This window comes from Microchirus variegatus (genome assembly GCF_963457635.1).
Source record: "Microchirus variegatus genome assembly, chromosome: 1".
Classification (NCBI taxonomy): domain Eukaryota; kingdom Metazoa; phylum Chordata; class Actinopteri; order Pleuronectiformes; family Soleidae; genus Microchirus; species Microchirus variegatus.
In genome coordinates, this window is record NC_139802.1 from 4,962,682 (window position 1) to 4,985,807 (window position 23,126).

The 23,126-nt window shown below is 40.6% G+C and overlaps 1 protein-coding gene across 1 annotated transcript; it reads left to right on the forward strand.

Moving 5' to 3' along the window:
• The first annotated feature begins 3,959 nt into the window (after positions 1 to 3,959).
• ptpn3 (protein tyrosine phosphatase non-receptor type 3) lies at positions 3,960 to 23,126 on the forward strand. Its single transcript, XM_083895729.1, has 27 exons — positions 3,960 to 4,089; positions 5,604 to 5,667; positions 6,858 to 6,999; positions 8,328 to 8,459; positions 8,626 to 8,668; positions 8,785 to 8,866; positions 9,439 to 9,483; positions 9,581 to 9,633; positions 9,830 to 9,947; positions 10,060 to 10,147; positions 10,246 to 10,334; positions 10,750 to 10,813; positions 11,098 to 11,300; positions 11,383 to 11,508; positions 12,814 to 12,975; positions 13,583 to 13,676; positions 13,775 to 13,852; positions 13,970 to 14,026; positions 15,225 to 15,381; positions 15,525 to 15,700; positions 15,988 to 16,078; positions 16,274 to 16,335; positions 16,433 to 16,579; positions 17,280 to 17,408; positions 20,466 to 20,611; positions 20,740 to 20,875; positions 22,602 to 23,126. The coding sequence occupies exons 3-27, from the start codon at positions 6,931 to 6,933 to the stop codon at positions 22,674 to 22,676; spliced, it is 2,622 nt and encodes an 873-aa protein (XP_083751855.1). The 5' UTR covers positions 3,960 to 4,089; positions 5,604 to 5,667; positions 6,858 to 6,930; the 3' UTR covers positions 22,677 to 23,126.

The window sequence follows — 23,126 nt, forward strand, 5'->3', positions numbered from 1 at the left end:
GAAGCTGGACTCACATTTTATCACTTCAATAGCTCTCTTGTCGTCTGTGTAACCCTCTAGACAGGAAGCTGCATGATCAACACTTGCAACAGCTGATTTTATTTGGTTACAGTAAGGGAATAATGCATTTTGATGTACAATATACATGTTGGTGTTTATAGTTTCGCATTTTCTCACCATTGGAACACTAATACCCAGTCTTGAGGTTCTCTAATTAGTAGCAAAAGGTAGTGACATGAATGGTAAATGGTAAATAAAGGGTTTTACAGTCCATCAAGTCTGCAGTTATGTGCAAATGCTCAAATAAATTAATTCTGCTCTCTTGTTTCAGAAGTGAGTCCACTAAAAGGTATTTTCCCACAATCTGGCAATGCCAAACCTATTGGATTATTGCCCCAAATATAAAGCATTAATTACAGCTCCTAAACCTCAAAAGAGACAATTTTATGACAACCTGGAAGAAAGCAACAACTATTGTATTCCTTTGACAAAATAATAATAGCATTTTTTGAAAAAAAAAAACAAGAACAATAATTATGTGAAAATGTCATTTGTACCAAACTGTACACTGTCTAGAGCTGCAACTAACGATTATTTTCATAATACATTAATCTGTAGATTATTTTCTCGATGAATCGTTTGGTCCATAAAATGTCAGAAAATGTTAAAAAAACGTTGATCAGTGTTTGTCAAACCTGGAAATGACGATGTTCTTGAATGTCTTGTTTTGTCCACAAACCAAAAATGATTCAGTTTATAGATTTCTTTGTTATGTTGAGCAAAGAAAATACTACATTTAAGAAGCTAAAACAATCAGAAATCTTGTTTTAATCATAAAAAAGCTTCAAGGGGGAATAAAGTTGAAAAGTGGACTCCCTGATTGCCCGGCACATTTTTAAAATTCTTCTTGAGAAACGAGGGGGCTGGCAACAGAAGGCAGCACAGTTAACTTGTTACGGGAAATCATTTTTGTGATTGTTTCTATCTGTCTGTCCGTTTATGTAGGTCACTGTATCACGAGTGTGGGTTTCTCCTCACACGTTCCACGGCTAGTAAGAGTGAGGACTGCATACCACACGAGTAAAGTTAGTGAGTGTTTGGTAACACAGAGCAGGAGTTAGCTCCGTGTGCAGTAGAAACACAGGAAAAACGAAATACTGATGAACAGAGAGCACATTCAGAAAGTGTTTGGTGCATTTTACGCAAACACCAGCAGACACAGACGGTCAGAGTCATTTTCATGACATGGGGTTTTGTAACTCACACGATCGCCTTGAACCTAAGGATAGTTAATGGGTCATGGAGGCTACATGGCATGTGCACATTCATGGCAACAGTCCAGTAAATGGCAACTCTATACATGTGGCTGCTGCGTGCCTGAGAAATGGCAGGGCCTGTCCACACCATCACAGGAACTCGTTTTATGCCCGAGATAAATGACCGGACACCTGCAGCACTGCACATAGAACCGTTAGTGGCTCATTGTTTTATATCAGCGCAGTTTATACACTCCGGTTATTCTCTGACATCACAAATTCCAAATTCTTCTGCTGGGAACAAGACTTGCGTAATCGCACATCCCTTTATCTATGTGGTTATATAATAAGTGGAAATAAAAAAGAGGAACTGTCCTTGAGTCTGTGGTAAACAGAGATGGAGCAGAGTGAAACAATAAGAAGAAACTTATAGATAATGCACACATATGGTGTCTCTGGATTTTACCATGAGTTTGAACAAAAAGTTGAACAAAAAGTCCTTGACTTGAAATAAAGCTATGAAGACAAGTAAGAGAGGAATATGGTGTGAATCAGGTTATGGCATATAAAGTGTGATTTGTCCCTGTGTCATGGCATCTAAAAAATGTGGAGCAGAGTCGAGGGCAGGAGTCGGCGCTACAGGGTTTCTTGGTTACAGTTGCAGAAAGTTGATCTTCAAGCAGCAGCAGCAGCAGCAGCAGCAGCAGGGGGAGGTTCCTCTCTCCGACAGTGGTTGTGGGGGTGGAACCCCATATTGTGAACCGGTCCCTTCTAGTCTGACCAGCTGCTTCACTCTGCAAACGTTTGTGTCACCGCTCTGATGACATGCAAACTGGTTGGGGCTGGTTTTTGTGTTCACAGGCGCGTGACGTGATGATGATGATGATGATGATGATGATGATGATGATGATGAACACAGAGTGCACATCTCAACAGTCAAGGGAATTAACTTAAAACAGGAAATGTCTACATTGTTCACTTGTAATACCATGCGTACTGTGTTGGCGTTTGAGTTTGATGTTGATTTGAGTTAAGATTAAGAAATATCAAACTAAGAAAGCTCCTGATAATGTGTAGAATAATCGTGTGATGCAGTGATTTGTGGGTCAGTTAGATATAGATAACAGAGACCAGCAGTTTTCTGACCTTGCACAATGTTGACTGTTTTACGTAGTATGTGACACTTGTTGAAATAGGGAAGTAATGTTGATATTATTGCAAAACTACACTTAAAATAACTTGAAAATAACAGTAGAAAATGTGTGTGGTACATAAGGGAGGAGTCATTTCAACTCTGTAGTATTTTGAATTCGAGTGTAGTGACCGTTTTTGGCCACATTCTTACATATGGCGCCTTTAAGGCTGTGAAGCAGCCCTAACCCTAATCCTAACCCTAACCCTAACCCCATTGGTGTCAAAGGTCGCCGCTACCAAAGGATTTCTCTTCCATCACACACTGGTGTTCCTAGCAACCAGTGTTCTCCATGATTTACTCCACTCACTCCATCCTAAATGAGGACAAAAGACTGTTGTCTTCTCCATTCCTCTGCTCTTTACTTAACAACTCTTTACTGTCCTGACAAAACCATTCTGAATGTCCAGAAAATATGTATTCATTCCAACTCCAAACACACAAATTAATGATACTAACATAATATTTGTCACATGAAGAATTAAAGGAGTCTACATACAGAATATACTGTACAGTAGATTTTATCTGCTGTGGTCTGACAGATGACAGCAGTAGTTCTTCATTTGTCCTGCAGATGGCGACAGCAAACAAGAAGACTGGCCTTTCTGTTCCTCTTCCATCTGTAAGGGTTTTCATTAGTGGACATATATTCCTGCACTTGTTGTCAGTTATATCTTGAACCATAACCACACCCATTTAATATTAGCAATATTAAACAACAACAAAAATATTTTCTTTCCCACATTCCTGCCTAAAGTGAAGCAGATGATCTCGTCATGTTGAAGCGGGTTATTCAGTTACAAAACAGCATCACATCTGTGTTTAATCATTTAATTTAAGTGGAAATTAATCAATTAGTTCTATTTTTTTCACATATATATAATTTAAGTCACACATTTATTCATTGAAATTGTAAAACTTTTTCACGTTTAAAAGGTTTATTGTTTTATTTCTAGCTTTGCATTGTTGTTTGGGCACAAAGAGCAACAAAGATTTTTTTGAATTTTTTTTTAATTTTGTTGACTATATATATAACAAATGCTCAATCAAATAAGTGAAAAGGTAATAATCAAATGAAATGATGAGAAAAGTAATAGTTATACCTTAATATGTGAGATACTACAAATCATATAGTCTATTTTGGTCTAACTAATATATATATACATATATATATAGTCACAAAACATAATATAAAGGAGACATATGGCCATTCCTGTTCCTTTAAGACACATAACACTAGAGTTGTTGTTATTGTTCTGTTAACTGTTTCTATATTTTGCCATTCATTATTTTCTTTATTAAATATTTAAAAAATGTTAAATACAATGTGCCTTTGGTTCTTTTCGATGTAGTTAAATATTACCTAGTCTTTGCTGTGCATGTGGGTTGTGGGTTGTACTCTGCCTCTGCCTCTGCCTAATATGCAGCGCGCCCCCAGAAGCGTGCATCCCCGCGGGAGCGCGCGCGCATTGGAGGGGCGGGGCCGCGCGGAGTCAGAAGCGCAGGCAGGGATGAGAGAGAAACTTGTCCCGGATATTTACCTTTCCAACTTTACCTGGCTCTTCCGACGCGCCCCGGGCCGAGGTGTTCACGGCGAACAGCCAGAGGATTATGAACCGTCTCTGAAACGGGACGACTGAGGTAGACTTTTGTGTTTTTTTTTTCACTATTCAAAACCGCCTCTTCTTCTTTAAATAAAAATACAAGTTGTAGTTTCGAGCTGCGCCGCGGTTGGAGGAAAAGTTTAGCCCGTGCTGTGTCGCTTGCCTTTGGGTGTAGCTGTGGGGAAACTTCAGGTTTGTCAACAGGTTCCTTGTTCTCGCTGCGGCTCAAAGTGCAGCTAAAAAAAAAAAATCACTGCAGAGCTCATTATCGACGGGACTGGGACTGTCACCGTGGGCCTACACACACACGCACACACACACACACACACACACACACACACACACACACACACACACACACACACACACACAGAGAGAGAGAGAGAGAGACAGGCCCTGGTTATTCATTACAGAAACACTTGAAATAAAACAAGAGGTGTGTGTGTGTGTGTGTGTGTGTGTGTGTGTGTGTGTGTGTGTGTGTGTGTGTGTGTGTGTGTGTGTGTGTGTGTGTGTGTGTGTGTGTGTCCTTTATTGGGTACTTTGAACAGATTTGGCTGTTACAGAAGAGTCTTCCTATGACTTTCATTCTTCTACTTGCGGCATACTGGGGACCAGTGAGCGTTTTTAACCAACAAAGTGAGGTCATTTTTACAAAGTGAGGACATTTTGGCCGGTCCTCACTTGTTGTTTTCATTCAAATCACTTCCTCAGGTTGTAAACATGCTATACTCTGTATTTACCAGAGGTCCTCAAATTTGTGTACAAAAACCTGTTTTCCAGTACCAGTGGTTCACACACTTTTTGCTCTAGGGCTCCACCTGCAGACATTTTATGGTACTGCACCCAGTAGTTCATTATAGATGTCATTCATGAAGTAGATATTTGTAATTGTGTTGATTTATTAAGTGGAAATACTGGTCCTCATCTTGTCAGCACTTTTACCCGGTCCTCAGTATGCAAGTACAAGAATGTGTGTGTGTATGTGTGTGTGTGTGTGTGTGTCCTGTCCTTTATTGAGCACTTTGAACAGATTTGCCTGTTACAGAAGAGTCTTCCTATGACTTTACAGCATCGAAGAACAAATCATATTTCTTCCTCTGTAACATGGACAGACTCCACGTTAGTGCTGGGCAGTCATTCAAAAACACTAATTACTGTAATTACTCAATATAACAAAGGTTTTGTATATATCAATTTGATGTTTATGCTTTGTGCAGACAAACCTGAAAGTTATACCTCGTGTGAAAAGAAGTTTAAAACACTCATGTCTGACGTTTATTATGATTTAAGTATTCATATTGGCTGATGTGAAACTTTGTATGCTGATCGTTTGTTTGCTGTGTTGTCCAGTCCTACTCCACATTGCGATTAATCTGCTTTTTTGTGTCGCATTTATTTGTATAAACTCTTTCGAGGTTCACTTGTGACAGAGATGTTTATCGTAGAAACACAGGCTTCATCCGGAGACCAGCTCGAGTCTGTTTTAATGCATTCTCAGTGTGTCACTGCGTTCAAACATTAACTCAAACACTGTGTGTCCTTTCACAGACAGAGCGAGACAGCCCAGTCCGGCTCCATTAATCGTTCACCTGGAAAGCAGCACAGGACACATGTACGTGAAGACACACTTAAAATGCAGACACATGTACGTAGACACACAGATATCCCCAAAGTTAGGATAAGTTACTGCCCGTGGGTGTGTGTGCACTGTATTGTCGTCAAGGCCACAAGACCAAGGCATGACTAAGACTGAGGCACCATAACTGAATATCAGAATTGTTGCTGCCTGAGCTCAGAATTGGCATCAGACCCAAAAAAGTAAATATTTGTCAGGCTCTCACAGATCAACAGTAAACTTTTGTTTACAAAAATATTAGCAGTGCACTGACACAAAGGTTTCACTCACAATTAAGGCAAGTGTCTTTTTTTGCATTATGTCACATAAAATTAAAAAGATTTGTTTTGATTTGTCCGTTGATAACTGACAGAAAAAGATTGTCACTGCTTATGTTATTAGTCAAATAGATGTCCATCCAAAATAGGTGGAGGCAATAATTATATAACTATATACAGGGATATAATTTTCCACAATCACAATTACCGTGAATGTTTTCCCTCAGACGTGTGAAAAGTGTCTCTGTTTACCAAGCATTTGTTGTTTTCTGTTCATAAAGTAGTGCAAAAAACCCCACAATTAACTGGATTCACTTATTCATCTCACATTTATTTGCAAAAAATGATCAGTATCAACGTTTGTTATTGTGATAACATATTTGTTACAACCGAGACAGAGATATGACTAATGTATTCTGGAGACCAAGACCGGTCTCGCGTACAAGTACACAAACTAGTGTGTACATGCAGGCATTAGCAGTGCCTTCATGTGTGTGTGTGTATGTTTGTGTCCGTGCACTGCTTCCACTAGCTGGTCTGAGAGATCAATTGTAGAGCTGGAGATGGGCGTGTTCGACTCTGAAAATGTTTAACATTCTTATCATTCAGCTGCCTGCGATAGGCGGAGAGATGCAGAGGGAGAGTAGTAGGGAGAGGGAAGGGAGACATGTTCAGACCAGGCCAAATAATAAGGAGTTACACACACACACACAGACACACAGAGTCACTCCTTTGCATTCACAGTGCATTACTCACTGCAGCCTGATGCTCCATCCAGCTCACATATTACTCACCACGCAATGTCGTCCTAAGGGAGGTGCTTTCGTTGGAATACAACAGTCTAGAAACATCTGAGACTGCATTTGTGGTTTTGTGTGTGTGTGTGTGTGTGTTTGTGTGTGTTTTCAGGTCCCCTCTCAGTGACGAGGTGAGGGCAGGGAGTTTGTCTTGAGAGGGAGGCAGAGTTACCGTGGTAACAGACATGCCAAAGCCGGACCTGCTCTGCCTAGTTCAGCTGTTGAACGGCACTATCGAGACCTTCAGAGTCAGCGTGCGTAACACACATAAACATATCTGCTCACACACACTCACACACACTCACACACAGAGTTTCCTGTCTGTTGTCGAGGAGATCATATGTTGCTTCCATTCATCTCTGTTGTGCTAACGATTGTAATGCCACTGCATGATACAGTGACTTACTATTTTTTCCTATTCTTATTGATCCACTTCTCTCATGCAACGCTTTGACCTTGGTTTGAAGGACACGCTCACCTCCTGCAGCTCTCGGAGTCTGCCTCACATTGCAATCGCAGTGATACTTTTTTTTTTTTTGCAGCATCTTTTATGTGAACACCAGGAGAGCAGGGAGCGTGTTGTGGTTGTAGCGAAACAGGAAATTCTTTATTTGGCACATGCGATTCTTGGGTGGAGACGAGGTTTAATATTTTTTTTTGCAGATTTGCAATGAAACAGATGGGTTTTTTTGTGTTTTTTTGTTTTTTTTTTAAAGGCCCATTTACACTGGGTCACCTGGAATTTGTGCCCACAAATATTATCGTGTCCACTGCAGCCAGAACAAACTGTTTGTCACAGTTTACAGTAAATGTCTCATATGTGATGTAAACATGCATCTTGTGACAGATATTAGAGAGAAAAATATTGATGAGCTGCAGGTTATTCATCAGAGTGATTAATGAAGCAACGTGCATATAACATACATAAACCCTATATATATATATATAAGAAGTGGATAGTTCAGGTGTTTTGGTGGTTGTATGAGGTATTGACACGTGCTGAATGCGCTGCTGTTTCCATAGGGATTCTTCCTGGGACCAGGACAATTGCTCTCACTGATAACATGGCTGCCTGATTTTAGCCATTGCAGGGAGTCGGGACACAGGTGCTGCTGGTCTACTGCTGTCTTATTTAGGAAGTTTGTGTCACAAATCTGAAGAAAATATTTCAAACACTGAGGATAACACATTTTTAGCGGACTGATGGAGGCACCAGTGGATCAACAACTCCTGGACTTAAGTGTGGGCAGAGAGCGGTTAAGTTTCCAGCCTGGAAAAGGCTATCTAACAAGGCGAAAATAATCGGGTTAGTCTTTTGTTAAGTGGCTAAAATCTGCTTTCTCATCTGTCCCCACTGGCAGCCATGTTATCCGTGAGAGCGATTCTCCCAGTCCCAGGCTACTTCAGGGAAACAGCAGTGCATTAGCAGCATCCATACCACTAACACTTCAAAAAACCAACTCTTTTTAAGCCCTAATCCAACGTACAGGATGGTACAATTATTATGTGCATATAAATAACCAACTGTAAAATGTCACAGCTTTGGCTGGGTATAGATGTGTTTGTTGTTTGCGTCCGTCAGAAGCAGGATGAAGGTGTGGTTCTGTTGGAGAAAGTATTCGACCACCTGGGCCTGCAGGAGCAGCAGCTCTTCAGTCTGCAGATCAGAGAATCCAGCACAGCCATTGCCATTGCAGCCAACACACACTCTCCTGTGAGTTCATTTTTCATCTCCTGCTTGTTGGGCTCAGCTTGTCATGTTCCGCATTCACAGATTGATATTCAGTTGATGATAACCGAAGGGTATTTTACACAAATGCTTTTTTTAAGCCCCTATTAGCCATTATACTTGATGAATTCTCTTTCCCTCTTTCAAACAGAGATGGTTGGAGCCAGAGAAGCCCTTTAAGAAGCAGATAAAGGGTATCTCTCTACTTAATTTTTCTTCTGTGTTAAATGAATTTAGCTGAAGAGTGGGTAAACATGCAGATATAGATAAACTGTAGGTCATGTTTGACTTTGATGCTATTTCCCTGCAGGTCTTGTATCTCCCTTTTATCTGAACTTCAGAGTACGATTCTTCATGTCTGATCCCAACTCTCTGCAGCATGAACAAACAAGGTGAGTGGGTGAGTGAGTGAGTGAGTGAGTGTGCTTGTCTTCTAGAGCAGACACATGTCACCATGGAATGATCTGGAGAAGTTTTGTCACTCAGAAAGGTTAGAGTTAGAAATGAAAGATTGACTTGCTAGGGTTGTTTTAGTATGGTTATTTTGAATGTACTATGCACACATACCAATGTTTAGTTCTCTCTTGTGCCCAATAAAAAAGAAATCCTGTTTTTGTGGTAGCTTGAAATGAAATGTCAGCCAAGCAGCTGCGCTTGTTCCTCATTCATGTAATTTCATACTGCAATGACACATTTTCCACATCTACTTCAAACTTGTAATTGTGACTTCAAAAACGCACAATAATATAAATGCATTTGCAAAAAAACACACATGGATGCCTTGCAAACCAGATTTAATGGGTATGATGATGTATCAAACACACCATGTTTACATTTTCACACATCCAATTCTGTGATTAGATATGACATGCTCACAGGAAGTCATCCATTTCACTTTTCCACTAAATCAGACCACTTTATATGTGTCATTCATTGTAAAGTTCCTGTTGTTTTGTCCATGCAGGCACCTGTACTTCCTCCAGATCAGGAGTGACATTAGAGAAGGACGGTTAGTAGCAGTCACAGATCTAAAAACACAACCCAAAGTCCTTGTGAACAGTTGCTGTGGTGCTTTTACAGTGTGTAATGACACCGTGTTATTGCAGGTTGCAGTGCCCGCTGAGTGCAGCTGTAGTGTTGGCCTCATATGCTGTGCAGTGTAAGTTCCATCTCGTCCTAGAGAATCAAATAATTAATGCCTGAAAAAGTGACTCTGTGAGCAATCATTCCCATTCAGGATGCTCTCAATAAGCAGAAGCTCTGTCATAGTGCCCCACATGTCAGTGTGCATATGCTGTGGATCTGGTTCTGTGTGTTCTGTGCGGCTCCTCAGTGTCTCTCTCCATCCACTGTAGCGGAGATCGGGGATCACTGTCCGTCCCGAAAACCCGGTTACCTCTCAAAGTGCCACTTTATCCCCGACCAAGATGAAGAATTCATATGTAAAGTGGAGGATCTGCATCCACAGCACAAGTAATTCAGTGCATTCAACTGTATATAGCTGCGGCTGAAAAGCAACTGGTTTGATGTGCAGCTGGTTCCTGTTGTTGTTGCCGCATGTGACCGTGTGTTTGTGTGCTCCCAGGGGGCTGAAGCAGAGCGAGGCGGAGTTGTGTTTCCTCAACACAGCACGGACGCTGGAGTTGTATGGAGTGGAGCTTCATGCTGCCATGGTAGTGCTGTTTATTTACCATATCATGCACTGTTTTAACTTGATCTACAGCATTTAGTGTCATCTTTTGTTTGACTGTTGTCTCTCTCTTTCTCTCAGGACATCAACAATGCCCCTCTGATGGTGGGTTTGGCCTCCAGTGGTGTTGCAGTTTTCTGTAATATGATTTGCTCCAGTTTCTTCCCCTGGTAAGTGATACTGCTGACTAATTGATTTCATTTAAACTTAATTTTACCAGGAAGTCACATTGACAAAGACAACTCTGTTACAAGTGAGACCTAGCCACGATAGGGTCAGTTTGTATGGACGACCACATTAAGAACAAATAACATTAAAAACACAATGGGTTCATTTAGCACACACTGTACATGGGAACAAAGCACAATGCAGCAGTAATTAAGCATTAATTTAACAGCACGTTAAAACAATAGCAGCTTGCATTAACTGCTTCCCTTATTCTATGTTTAAAGTCATTGAAATGGATGAGGATTTTAAGTTTAAGTTTGTTCCAGGACCAGGAGTAATCGTAGAAAGGAAGCTTTGCTGAAATAAAAGACTGCGTCTTGTATTTTCCAAGCCTCTAACTGTTTTCTCCTTGTGTAGGGGAAATATAATCAAGATTTCATTTAAGAGGAAACGATTTCTAATACATCTGAAACGTAAACACGTGAGTCTCTACCGTTTATTTGTTCTTCGTAGTTTCAAGAACTGCTGGGAGCAAACATTTGCTTTCAATTGCTGCGCACACTTGACTGCTTAAATCTATTTAAACTTTAAACTCACTATTGCTTTCTGATAGTGGGACATGAATACTTATCCACAACGCTTTCATTTTCCAATACAATTCTGTGAGACAAGTAATACATCAGTCATAAATATACAACCCAAGCCGGTTCATAGAGATGAAGCATTATTAAAAAAGATGAAGAATCTGAATTCTGCACATTGTAGGGAGAGACTCAGGACTGTGAGGTGTCCCTGATTCTGCCTTGTCCCAAAACCTGTAAAAACCTGTGGAGGTCCTGTGTGGATCATCACTCCTTCTTCTCCTCCAACCGGATGGCCAGGAGCCCCAAACACAACAACAGCACAATTCAGTCCTACACAAAGCTGATAACACAGCACCTGGGCCTCGGCAATAGTAAAAATGAGAGGTAAGCCTGTAGACCTGTACGTGTTCACACGTTAATGTCATCAATACTGAATAATTGTCTAACTATGCTCTTAAACAACTAGTGGTCCAGTGTGTCAGCGAGTGGTGGGAGGGATGGTGTGGAACCCTGTGCTGCGGAGATCAATTTCATCAGAGTGTCTTGAGACTAAGAGTCTGCCCTCCAGATCACCCCCATCCACCCCAAACTGGTACTACCTGCAGCCAAGTACAACCATGATCGTGTCATTTTCCCTCTATTTATAGATATATATATTTTTAATCCAGGTCATGCTTAAAGGGATAGTGCTGTTTTTTTTTGTTTTTTTTTAAGTGTGGTTTTATGAGATATTGATGCATGATCAGCTCTTGTTGATGTATCAGCTTCTGCAAGTGCTTTGCTGCAGGGACAACAATTTCTGTGTAGCCGTCTGGGAGCCAGTCACTTGCTTTCATTATTAACATGGCTGCTGGCAGGGACAGAGGGAAAAACAGATTTTAGCCACGTAACAAAAGGCTCCCTTAATAAAATCTACACCTACTTAAGACTTGGATATCTTTGGTATATATTTGCTGCTTTCTCTCACCATAGGAAAGTCTTTTTCTAACTGGAAACTGAAGATGTTGGGACAATACCACTTTTTCCTGTCCGATACTGATACTGATACCTGCTGAGTCATTTCAAAGATGTCATTGTCCAACAGCCCGAACATGACTCTTATGCTGATTTACATTTTTACATAGTCTGTGCGCGGTGAAGCATAAGATATAAAGGATATTTGGCTCCAGGGCTTTTGACCAGCACTGGACTGATACTGACTGATTCTCATTCCTAGATCACTGGTCAGTGTTGAAAATGTGCCATTACCTCATATAACCACATTAAAAAAAACAGAAAACATCTGAACTATTTCTTAAATTATTAATTAAAGGTGCATTATGTAATAAATCTAAAGCAACTGGCCATAAAATCCTCCTAATATGTCACATAGACTCAGGAATAATGTTCATATAACAAACTGAACTCACCAACAACAACAGTACAGACAAAATATTTGCATTAAAAAAATTTATTTTGCAGACTGCAAATCATGTTTACGTTTTGAAATCATGTTTTGGCATGTGGCTCCACCTACCGCCGTCTACCAATCATTGCAGTCAGTAGAGTCTCAACTGCCGAGCAACCACGGGTTGCCAGTTACGTCAGAAAACGAAACCTAAAAGAGCTCGATATTTTTAATTTGAATGTAGTAACCTCAGTAAGCCGCATTCTTACATATGGCACCTTTAATAATATTTGCTAAAATATGGTTGTTTTTTTATGATAGAAAGCACAGAGGAAAATGTGATATAAATGTAAATAAATTATAAGGCTTTGGCTGATATGACTGTGCAATGAGAAGTGGACATCAGTTTGTATTATATATATGTGTAATCATAAATAACCCATGTAATTGTTTTACCCCCCAAAAAAAGTGCCTTAAAGTCTCTAAAAACAGTTTTGTCTCTCTCCTCAGGCGAAGTCCTCGAGTTCGTCATGGTCTCCGTAAAGGGCGTCCATCCTCAGTGGAGCTGGCCAATGATCTGAAAGACATGTCGGAGGGGGAGGACGTCTTCTACACCTACAGGGCATCTGTGAGCAGCAGCAAGGACAGCGAGGGAGACGCTTCACCACATCAGTTAGTATCTGTTACAGCAGAAATGGTTCCTCTGCTTCCTTGGCACGGTCTCTCTCTCCCAGTTCACCGGGTTTAGGTGATGTGAAGTATGTTGGCAGTGACTTCAATAATGTTTATGAAATTTCATTTGGATTAAGTGACATGTTAGAATCAATGAATTATGGGATTATACAGCATTAAACTGTATAATGAGTAACTTTAAAAATATAAACAAATGTCCATTACACGAGTTCACACAACGATGCTTAAGCCAATCGGCTCCTCACGACTCTCTCTGTGTTTCTCAGTATAGCAGGGAGATTAGATCATGTGTCACCTGGCAACAATCCTGTGCTGCACTCGGGAAGTAATTTTGTTTTCTTTTAAGACGGATGAAGGCAACAGAAACATTGTGCTAGTAAAGCGAGATGGCTGTAAACAGGTTGGCGTATGACTGCAAACACAAAGAAGCGCCCACAAACATTTTCAGAAGTGAATTTTACTGCACAAAAAAACTTTTATGTGTGCGCCTCGAGGAAGAAGAAGAATGACTAAGGTGCGAAAAAAAGTGAAAATTAAAAGAGAAGCTGTTGAAGTGAAAAATCTCTTTGTGTTTTGTCTCCGTCAGTCTCTCCACCACTTACAGCCAGGGGCCTGATGAGGGTCTGTTGCAGGCTGATGACAGTATTGGCGAGGAGGAAAGCTTACCGCACTATGACAAGGTCTGTATTCGTATCATCTGCAAATGTGTGTTTCACTGTGTATCCATGTGTGTTCATTTAATGTACTGATGTGTGTGTGTGTGTGTGTGTGTGTGCAGGGTGCGCTCGGTGACGGAGACTTGATGCTGATATGTATCGCCCCTGATCACGAGGGCAAGTTTGGCTTCAATGTTAAAGTGGGTCTCTCTCTGTCTCTCACTCTCACCACCACATTTAATTTTGTTGTGTATTTATTTAAATATATTGTGCAGCTTTTCATTCTCTTTATTTCATTTCCTTTAAACTCCTGCCAGGGTGGGGTGGATCAGAAGATGCCTCTGTCCATATCCCATGTTAAACCCGACTCTCCGGTAAGATGGATTCATGTCTTTGTTGTCTCAACTTTGCTTATGATGTAAAATGACCACAACATAATTATATTGTATTTAAGTTATTGTATCAGACTGTACAGATTTTATAGCTTAGTTTCCATATTATATTCTATTGATATTAATAATCGGTTGTTCAATTTTATTTCATCACCAAATTGTTGATTGATTTGTAAAGATTAATTGATAATGTAAATAACTATCGCTGTTTTGTAGCCTGTCTTAAAATAGGGTAAGGCTAAGGTACTGTCTAGGCTAATATATACTATAAGGCTAATATAAAGAAAAACCTTGGTAATATTGGGCGGTTGTATTATTTTTAGCATATTTATTTATTGCTTAATGGATACATTTTATGTTGTTGTTTTTTTATAATTCTCTGTTGGATTAATATTGTATCAGTATTATGACATCTTTGTCACTGTAAATTTGACTGTTATTTCTTATGGTGTTTCTCTGTAACACAGTCATATGTGCTCTTATAAAGAGATTTAGGGTGAATTCCAATTCCTTGCTTAACCCTCAATCTTAACCCTCAATCTCAAAAATGCGCGCTCCCGCTAGTGCAAGTGCTGTCCCGAGTCTCAGAAAAATTAAGTTGAGGGGCAACTTTAAGGGCTGTATCGCCCTCAATATGGAGATTTTCCGAGATCACCCTTGGGAGCAAGGGCTACCCAGAATGCATTGCGGGTTTTGACAGAACAAAGATGGCGCCTAAAGCAGCAAAATGAGTACGCTACAGTGTTTTCTTTGTTTTAGAAATTCTGCGAGAGTTCTGCTTCTTTTTTGGAGTTGACAGACTGGACGCAGTTTTCGCATTATTCTGCCCCCCACAGACGTATCTGCATTTAAGGGGTGTCCCATTTCTAATTGACAAAATAACCCTCAACACTTGGTTTTGAGGGCCAGTTAAGATTAAGGGTTGAGCTTGAGGGTTAAGATAGGAATTGGAATTGGCCCTTAATCTCAATTAGCCATTCCTGGTTAAATTAAGGTTATATGCAAACAAATACTGTAAATACAAGGATTAAACTGCATATTTTGAAACAGATCTCTCTTCATCAAGATAGACAACAGAACTGGACATTAAACACTTAATAAGTAATGAAACTAAAGTAGTTTCTAAATGACAGAAAATCTAGTTAAACCTTTAATTGCAGTTTTACTTTGTCGTTTGTAGGCAGGTCGATGTGAACCCAAACTCCTGGAGGGAGACCTGGTCGTCCTCATCAACGGTCGAGACATTTCTGAACACACGCATGACCAGGTTGTCATGTTCATACTAGCGAGCCGAGAGTCGCACTCCAGAGAGCTCGCCTTGCTCATCAGGCGTAAAGGTGATTGAAGGACAAAGAGGAGAGAGGAGAGAGAGAGAGAGAGAGAAAAGTGCTGAAGCAGCATGTGATCAAAGCGCCCACTCCGTGTCTTGTCATGTTTCTATAAATATTAATGACAGCATTGAACCGTCCTTGTATTCCAGGTCCTGGCAGAGTGGCACCCGTGCTGCAGTTACCTTCCGCCCTCACGCTCACCAGCCAATCAGAGGTAGACAAATTGCCTTCTCCTGGCCAGTCAGAGCGGTGCACAACACTGGAGGAATCAATGAGGCAGCTGGAGAGAGGAATACAGTCTGGCACACTCTCTTTTCACTTTGAGGTATTTTAAATGCAGATGGAAACGAAACAATTACGTGTAGAATCAAATTATCTGAATGGTTCTGTTTGTCTTCACCTGAAGCAAGATTTAATTTATCCCTCACTGTTATGTGGTGGAATCATAATAAGTCTGTATAAGTGCTGTTTTTGGGACAGATGTTGACCCTAATCTTAACATGAACTCTTGTTCCTGTTGGTGATGCTGTAACCAGTCTGGAATTTGTGCTTTCTATTTGTGTGTGTTGATGCGCATGTCTTTATGTGTGTGTGTGTGTTTGTCATTTCTAGAATTTATACAGGAGGAAGCCTGGTTTGTCACTAAACTGTGCTCGGCTTCCTGAGAACATGGACAAGAACCGATATCGGGACGTTTTGCCTTGTAAGTTTACTGACACTCTCCGTGTGTTTGTATGATCTTCCACATCTTGGCTCCCTCCACAGCTCTGTGCCAACTTTATAACATTAATCTGGAGTTCACCACTGTGGACACTTCATGAAACGTAATTGGCTGAGCCTGCGGTGATTTGAAAGCTCTGTTATGACCCGGCACGCCGCTGTCTTGCTCTTCTTTTAGACGATGCGAGCAGAGTGGTGCTCCAGGGCCAGGAGGACTACATCAATGCTAGTCACATCAAGGTGAACATCACTAATACAACTGTGTCATTTTTCTGTCCCATGTCTGACATTTCCAATCATTCTCTGTGGTGTTGTGCTGTGTGTTTCTATCTCTTAGGTGGCGCCCCCAGCGTCTGGTGTATGTTTACGTTATGTTGCTGCTCAGGGTCCATTGCCACAGACCTGCACTCATTTTTGGCAGACTGTTTGGGAGCAACAGGCTCACACCATCATCATGCTTACAACTCTGACAGAGAGGGGACGGGTATACATGCTTGTTCATACTTCCATACTGTAAACAGCCACAAACACACGGGTGGAAAAGAGTCATCACTGAGGGAAACACTTACAATTACACAACTCGGCGTCAGCTGTGTGTCGATGCGGCGATTACTGCGGCGTGCTGCCTCATGTCTCACTTACATGATTACTGTAATTAAAAGGTTTTGTGGTGATGCTTGCACACAGAAATAATCAGTCGGCACAGCCGCGAGTAATTACAGGATTTTGCCATGCAGAAAATAGCCAAATGTAAAAAATGAGTAGGATGTCGATGGTAAATAAATTGAAAGTGAAGTCACAACCACAGAGAGTCAGAAGCGGCGAGGTCTCAAGGTCCTGTTGAATGACAACATCTCAGCCTTAGCTTGCCCGTTGCTTGGTAACAAGATTCTTTCATTAATTAGTAATTTTCCTGACATCCGTCAAGTACCCTGAGTTTCTCTCTACTTGAGGATCCCACACACACACACACACACTCAGGATGTCAAGTCACATCGCGCTCCTGATGAATTGCCTTTATTCCTCTGACTACTAGGTGGAACAGCACATCACACTGATTTTCCGTGAGAGCGGAGCGTACCTGATGTAGCAGCAGTAATACATCTGTTCCTGACTAATGACTCACGTACGAGGCGATGATGTAATCTGTCGCTGATGTCATGTCGATGTTGTTCACTTTGCAGACCAAGTGCCACCAATACTGGCCGCATCCGCCAGAAGTGAAGGATTACGGGCACATGCGGGTGAAGTGTCACTCAGAGGAGTGTAACCTGGCATATGTGACGCGGCAGTTCACTCTGACACACACACAGGTACAGTAAAAACATCAATAAATCCTTTGATTTTACAAATAATGTTGGATGTTTAAAGGGGATCTATGCAAAATATCTACAACAGCGACCATTAGAGCTTTTAACAGTTTCTGGAACATGATTTTATACTTGGCACGACATTGTATTCATGCACGTGCACACACCTAACTGTCATACTTTATTTATTTTTATTAATATCAAATCTACTTGGTTAGTTGTAGTGTGTCAGCAACCGCATCAGAACATTATCACACAATGGGAGGAAGTGGCAACGTTAAAAAAAATATATATATATTAAATATATAACAACATGGTATGAGGGAGAGACAGAGGGGTAGAGAGGGAGAATGTTGGCTAACCTTGCCTGAAGCTTTCTGTTTGGCTTTTATGTCTGAGAGAATATTATCCACACTGGCATCTGTCTTCAACTTCCTCTCCACATTCATCTGTCTATATTTTTAATGCGGCCCCCACTGCAGACCGTTGTTTTTCTTTTCCTCTGGTCGAGATATCTTTGAGATGGGGAAATACGGGGGTTTTAGGTTTGGTTTTGGATTTTAGACATGTACGACCCATAGTTTGCTGTATATACTACAGTAGCTGCACCATCATTATCAGTGAAGTCAGTATTTCAATGTTACATATTTCCTTAATCTCTGACACATCCTGGTCATTTGTTGTCTCCATATAATAAATGTCTTACATAAAGCCCCTTTAATTCATATTAATTATTTATTGGACTGAATGCTGGGACCTGTGTGTCAATGTTTTGTTTTTTTAAGCTGATGTGAAGAAACCCTAAACCTTTAATAACAGTCTAGAGCTGAAACAGTGACTCGATTATTAATAGATTACTAAATTAATCGTCAATTTTTATAATCGATTAATAGGTTTGAAGCTTTTTTCATGATTAAAACATGACTTCTGATTGTTTCAGCTTCTTAAATGTGAATATTTTCTTAATTTCTTTGCTCCACATGACAAAGAAATCATTAAAAACTGAATCATTTTGGTTTGTGGACAAAACAAAACATTCAAGAACATCATCATTTCCAACGCTGATCAAACACTGAAAGACAGCATTTTCTGACATTTTATGGACCAAACGATTAATCGTGAAAATAATCGACAGATTAATAGATTATGAAAATAATGCAGTAATCTATGACCACTCAGATAATTAAAGGTGCCATATGTAAGAATGTGGCCAAAAACAGTTACTACATTCAAATTCAAAATACGGAGTTCTTTTAGGTTTCGTTTTCTGACGTAACTGGCAACCCGTGGTTGCTTGGCAGCTGAGACTCTACTGACTGCAATGATTGGTAGACGGCAGTAGGTGGAGCCACATGCCAAAACATGATTTTAAAACATAAACATGATTTGCAGTCTGCAAAATATATTTTTAATGCAAATATTTTGGCTGTACTGTTGTTGTTGGTGAGTTCAGTTTGTTATATGAACATTATTCCTGAGTCTCTGTGACATATTAGGAGGATTTTATGGCCAGTTGCTTTAGATTTATTACATAATGCACCTTTAATTACAGATAAAAAAAAAGAATTTTAAATCTTAAAAAGTTGCTGCTTTTCGGGTTTAGGCTTTGACATCACCAGGAGTCATTCAGATTTTTACTTTAGTACAGCACAAGCTACTGCTCAACGCAGTCAAAATATTTTCTATCTGCATAAAAACTCATCGTGGCATGATCACAGTACAACATTGAACATTTGTGCATGTTTGTAGCATGTACCATGTACCATATGTCACATAGCGGAGCTCACCACAGGCAGCAGCCACTCCTGGCAAGCTAAGTGCACCCAACATACTGCACAGTCACTTCCATGTGGGTGGCTGTGCCTGTGTGTGCATGAGTGACCATGTGGATTGAGATAGTACTAACAAATGTCGTGGCACACCTGTGCGTTGTCACACGCGCGTCTTCCTGATGAGTTTATCTGATTGAGTCGGAATCATAACGCGCCAGATAATCGGATTAAAGGAGCTGCACTTCTACAGCAGCGCACGGGTAAATTATTAATAAATAATGCTCATGCAAGCATGGAGTAAGAATGCACACACATGCATACACAGTTACTGCTGTGTCGGCCCTTCTGTTCCTCTGGCGGAGCCAGTTAATCCCTGCGTGGAGTCAGAGGGCACGTGCCCATTAAACACTCTAAACTCAATTCTCCTGTTTGTTTTTCCTGAATTGTGATCTTTTCCTCCATCTCTCCATCGACTCCTGTTCCTCTTTCCATCCTAATCTCAGTGTCACCCACTGGCCATGTTCATGTTGTGTTCTCTTCACCTGCTCCTGTGTTCACACAACATCCTGTGTGGTTGTTTGTTGGTTTTTGAACCCCTATACAGCTTCATTGTTCCTCTCACGTGGGGACGATTTTACTATCATGTTTTTTGTTTTTTTTGTTGTTTTTTTTTATTTAGATCCCCATTAGTGTTTGCAAAGCAGCAGCTATTCTTCCTGGGGTCTATTCATATTCAGTGTGACAAATACAATGTAGAATGATACAGACATGATATACATTACATGACATACATAACATAAAACCAAAAAACAAGTACAAAACCAAACTAAACAAAAACAAAAAGACAGCGGCTTCAATTAAAATTAATATTTAGATAATGTCTTTTAAGTTGTTTTTTGAAACTATATATATGTAATTGAGTAATATGATGAGGGAGTGTGTTCCACTGTTGCATTGCCCTATATATAACTGTACGTTGAATCATAGTCTTGGATTTTGGTAAAGTGAAACAACCTCCGACTGCATGTCTTGTTGAATAATTATGTGCTGCTGAACTGAAAGACACACTTCTATAAATAATAAAAGGTGATTTTGTCATTATGACATTCTTAATAAAACACATCAATAATAATAAAAATCTAGTTTTAACATCCAACCAACCTAATGATTCATGCATTTTAATAACATTAGTTCTCCATCCACAAGAAAGAAGTCATGGTTATTCTGTAAGTTAGTAATCTCTGTAAATCTACCTCCCATTTTTTGTCATCCATGTGCGTTTGCTTAGCGGAAAGAGGAGCGCGCAGTCACACACCTGCAGTATGTTGCGTGGCCGGACCACGGCGTACCCGACGACCCCTCAGACTTCCTGCTGTTCATCAGCTCAGTCAGGGAGAGGAGGAGAGGTGAAGAGCCTTTAATGGTACACTGCAGGTAAAACACACACACACACACACACACACATGTGCATTGAGAGGTTGTGCTGTGATTGAACACCAGCCTGCACTGTACCTGCCTTTCCATACACTTAATGCTGTGTTTGTTTTGTAATCTCTTTCCAGCGCTGGGATTGGACGCACAGGTGTTCTGATCACTATGGAAACGGCGCTGGCTCTGTTGGATGAGGGTCAGCCGACGTTCCCGCTGGACATTGTCAAAACACTGAGGGATCAGCGAGCCATGATGGTTCAAACCACGGTACAAAGAAAGACGAGGACATGTGCTTTTGTTCTTTTGTTTTATTGCGTTACCATCGAGCTATGGCTCGACAGATTCTTTTCCCACCAAACTCACTTTCCAGGGTCGGAATTTTCTTCATATTTTGTCGCTGTCACAGATGTCACATTCCTTTTTCTACGCGTGGTCTAAAAAAAAATCTCTGCAGAAGCAGGCTTCTCGATTTTTGCTTGTTCTAAAGGAAAAGCCTTGAGCTGAGGAAAGTGTTGACATAATGGTGCAGTTTAACCACATTACTGCTCCTGCTGACATATACTGCTCACATCGTGGCCACGTGCTTTTTCCTTGAATGAGAACAGGCATTTCAAATGCATGCATGAATAAGAAAACAAATCGGTTTTTTTAAGTGCAGGGAAGTGGTTTAATAGAAACTGTGGAAGGTTTGAAATGAGTTGCAGCTCAGTGTTTTTGTGAAAATGTCACGTCAGTAAAAGTAGAGGAGACTTGTGTGACACCTTTTGTGACTCCTGTCACCTGTAACCTTCATTAATTCAAAGAGTATTTTACTGATGAGCTGAAGCAGAGAAGCTGCGTTTGGTAGCTGCGCTCTGTGTTTCCTCCGTGTTCGTTGTCGGGGGGGGGGGAGAGGAAAGTGTTACTCACTGCTTTGACAGGAGGTAGTGCTGGGAATATGGCAGCTCAACGGTCACATGTTTGCTTCTAGGGCTCTGCTGCTACCACTATCGCCTTTATTTTGAAAGAAGATCCAGCCCCTGAGGCTTCCTCGCTCTCTGATGCTTTTCTGCTGACGTGCAGGTGTCCCCTCATATGTTTGTGCCTTCGTAATGGAAACATGAAAAACGTGCACAGTTAAGAGAGGACGCGCCATAAAGTTCCAAGGATCCATGTGGTTCATAATAAGGCTGCCATTGTTAAGCCTGCCATAAAGGGCAGATTTTAATGACATTTCTTTGAAGGGTAAATTATGCAAGAGTTTATTGATCTTGGTCAGGATACGGATGCAGATTCAAGATTTTATTTTAGGTTTTTCAATTGTAAACCTTAATGACTCCACTACAATGTGTTTTTGCTTTGACAAAAAGCAAAAACATACTGTACATATAGTTATACTTTACTTCATAATCCAATCTTGATTTGTGGGGTTAAACAAATCTCACAAATAAAACATTACATCAATCCATGTTTCGATACATACAGATTTTGCTGCATATAAACACATTAAACTGTTTAACCCTAGAACATTATCGCATATTCAAAACACCATCACTAACACCGGGTGATTTTTACCCGAGATAATAAATACACCCAATAAAGAGTACTTGTCATCAAAATATATCAAAACATGACAATACATGACAAATTTGAGTTCTTTTATTTTAAACATGTCATGTCTAACAAAATGAAAGAAAAGCATCATGAGGGGACCATATAAAAATGCTCCAAAATTGCTGGAAAATTAAGAATTTGGGAACAAAAAATTATGAAGATGAAAACTTGGTTTTCATGAAAATCACATATATTTATTTGCAGTGGTTTTCTAGGGTTTAAAAGAAGTTTTTCTTTCTTAAAACAGTGGGTGAACAATGGGAGAGAAGGAGCAGATCACTGTTTTTTCACTGAATTTGTTGACGTTTAAATGACAACATCATATACCCAGTGTTATCCTACTAAAAAGGCGACTGTTTTCTGATAACTAACATCACTTTGTACTATGTGTGTGTTTCAGTGTCAGTTCCAGTTTGTGTGCGAGGCCATTCTGCGAGTCTACAAAGAGACACGGGGGGGATCTAAAGCACCTTAAATCAAAATCCGCAACAGGACCAGAACAAGACACACACGAAACCGCTTCAGCCTCATTTCATAGAACGTGACTTCCACAGAAGGACTATAGCAGGTGGACCTCTGGGACTATGGGACTGGTACACAGGCTGGAAACTAAATGAGAGTATAAGTGGCTTCGGAGCACAGCTGTCTGGGGTCCGTGTTGCCCAGACTCGGTGTGAGCATATGAATCTTCTACCTAGTTGGCCTTAGATTTTGCTGATTGTGCATTAAGCTTGTATAGGCTGTGGTCTCCATAGAGACTGATGTGAGCTGCTAATTTCTGCCTGTGGGGCCACTCAGCAATGACGCCTCTACTTATTAAGCTCTTTGCCCTGTGCCTCTCAAATCAGTGGATCGAAAAACAGGACAGCAGAGGCAGACCGGGATCCTTGTAGTCTGTTGTTTGTCTGTGTACGACTCTCTGGAG

Excerpts from the sequence above, each read along its gene's own strand:
- ptpn3 (XM_083895729.1), top strand. The coding sequence starts at position 6,931 with ATGCCAAAGCCGGACCTGCTCTGCCTAGTTCAGCTGTTGAACGGCACT. Across the intron at positions 10,814-11,097 it reads TACATCTGAAACGTAAACAC|GGAGAGACTCAGGACTGTGA; the intron begins GTGAGTCTCTAC and ends TGCACATTGTAG. Across the intron at positions 12,976-13,582 it reads GGAGACGCTTCACCACATCA|TCTCTCCACCACTTACAGCC; the intron begins GTTAGTATCTGT and ends TGTCTCCGTCAG.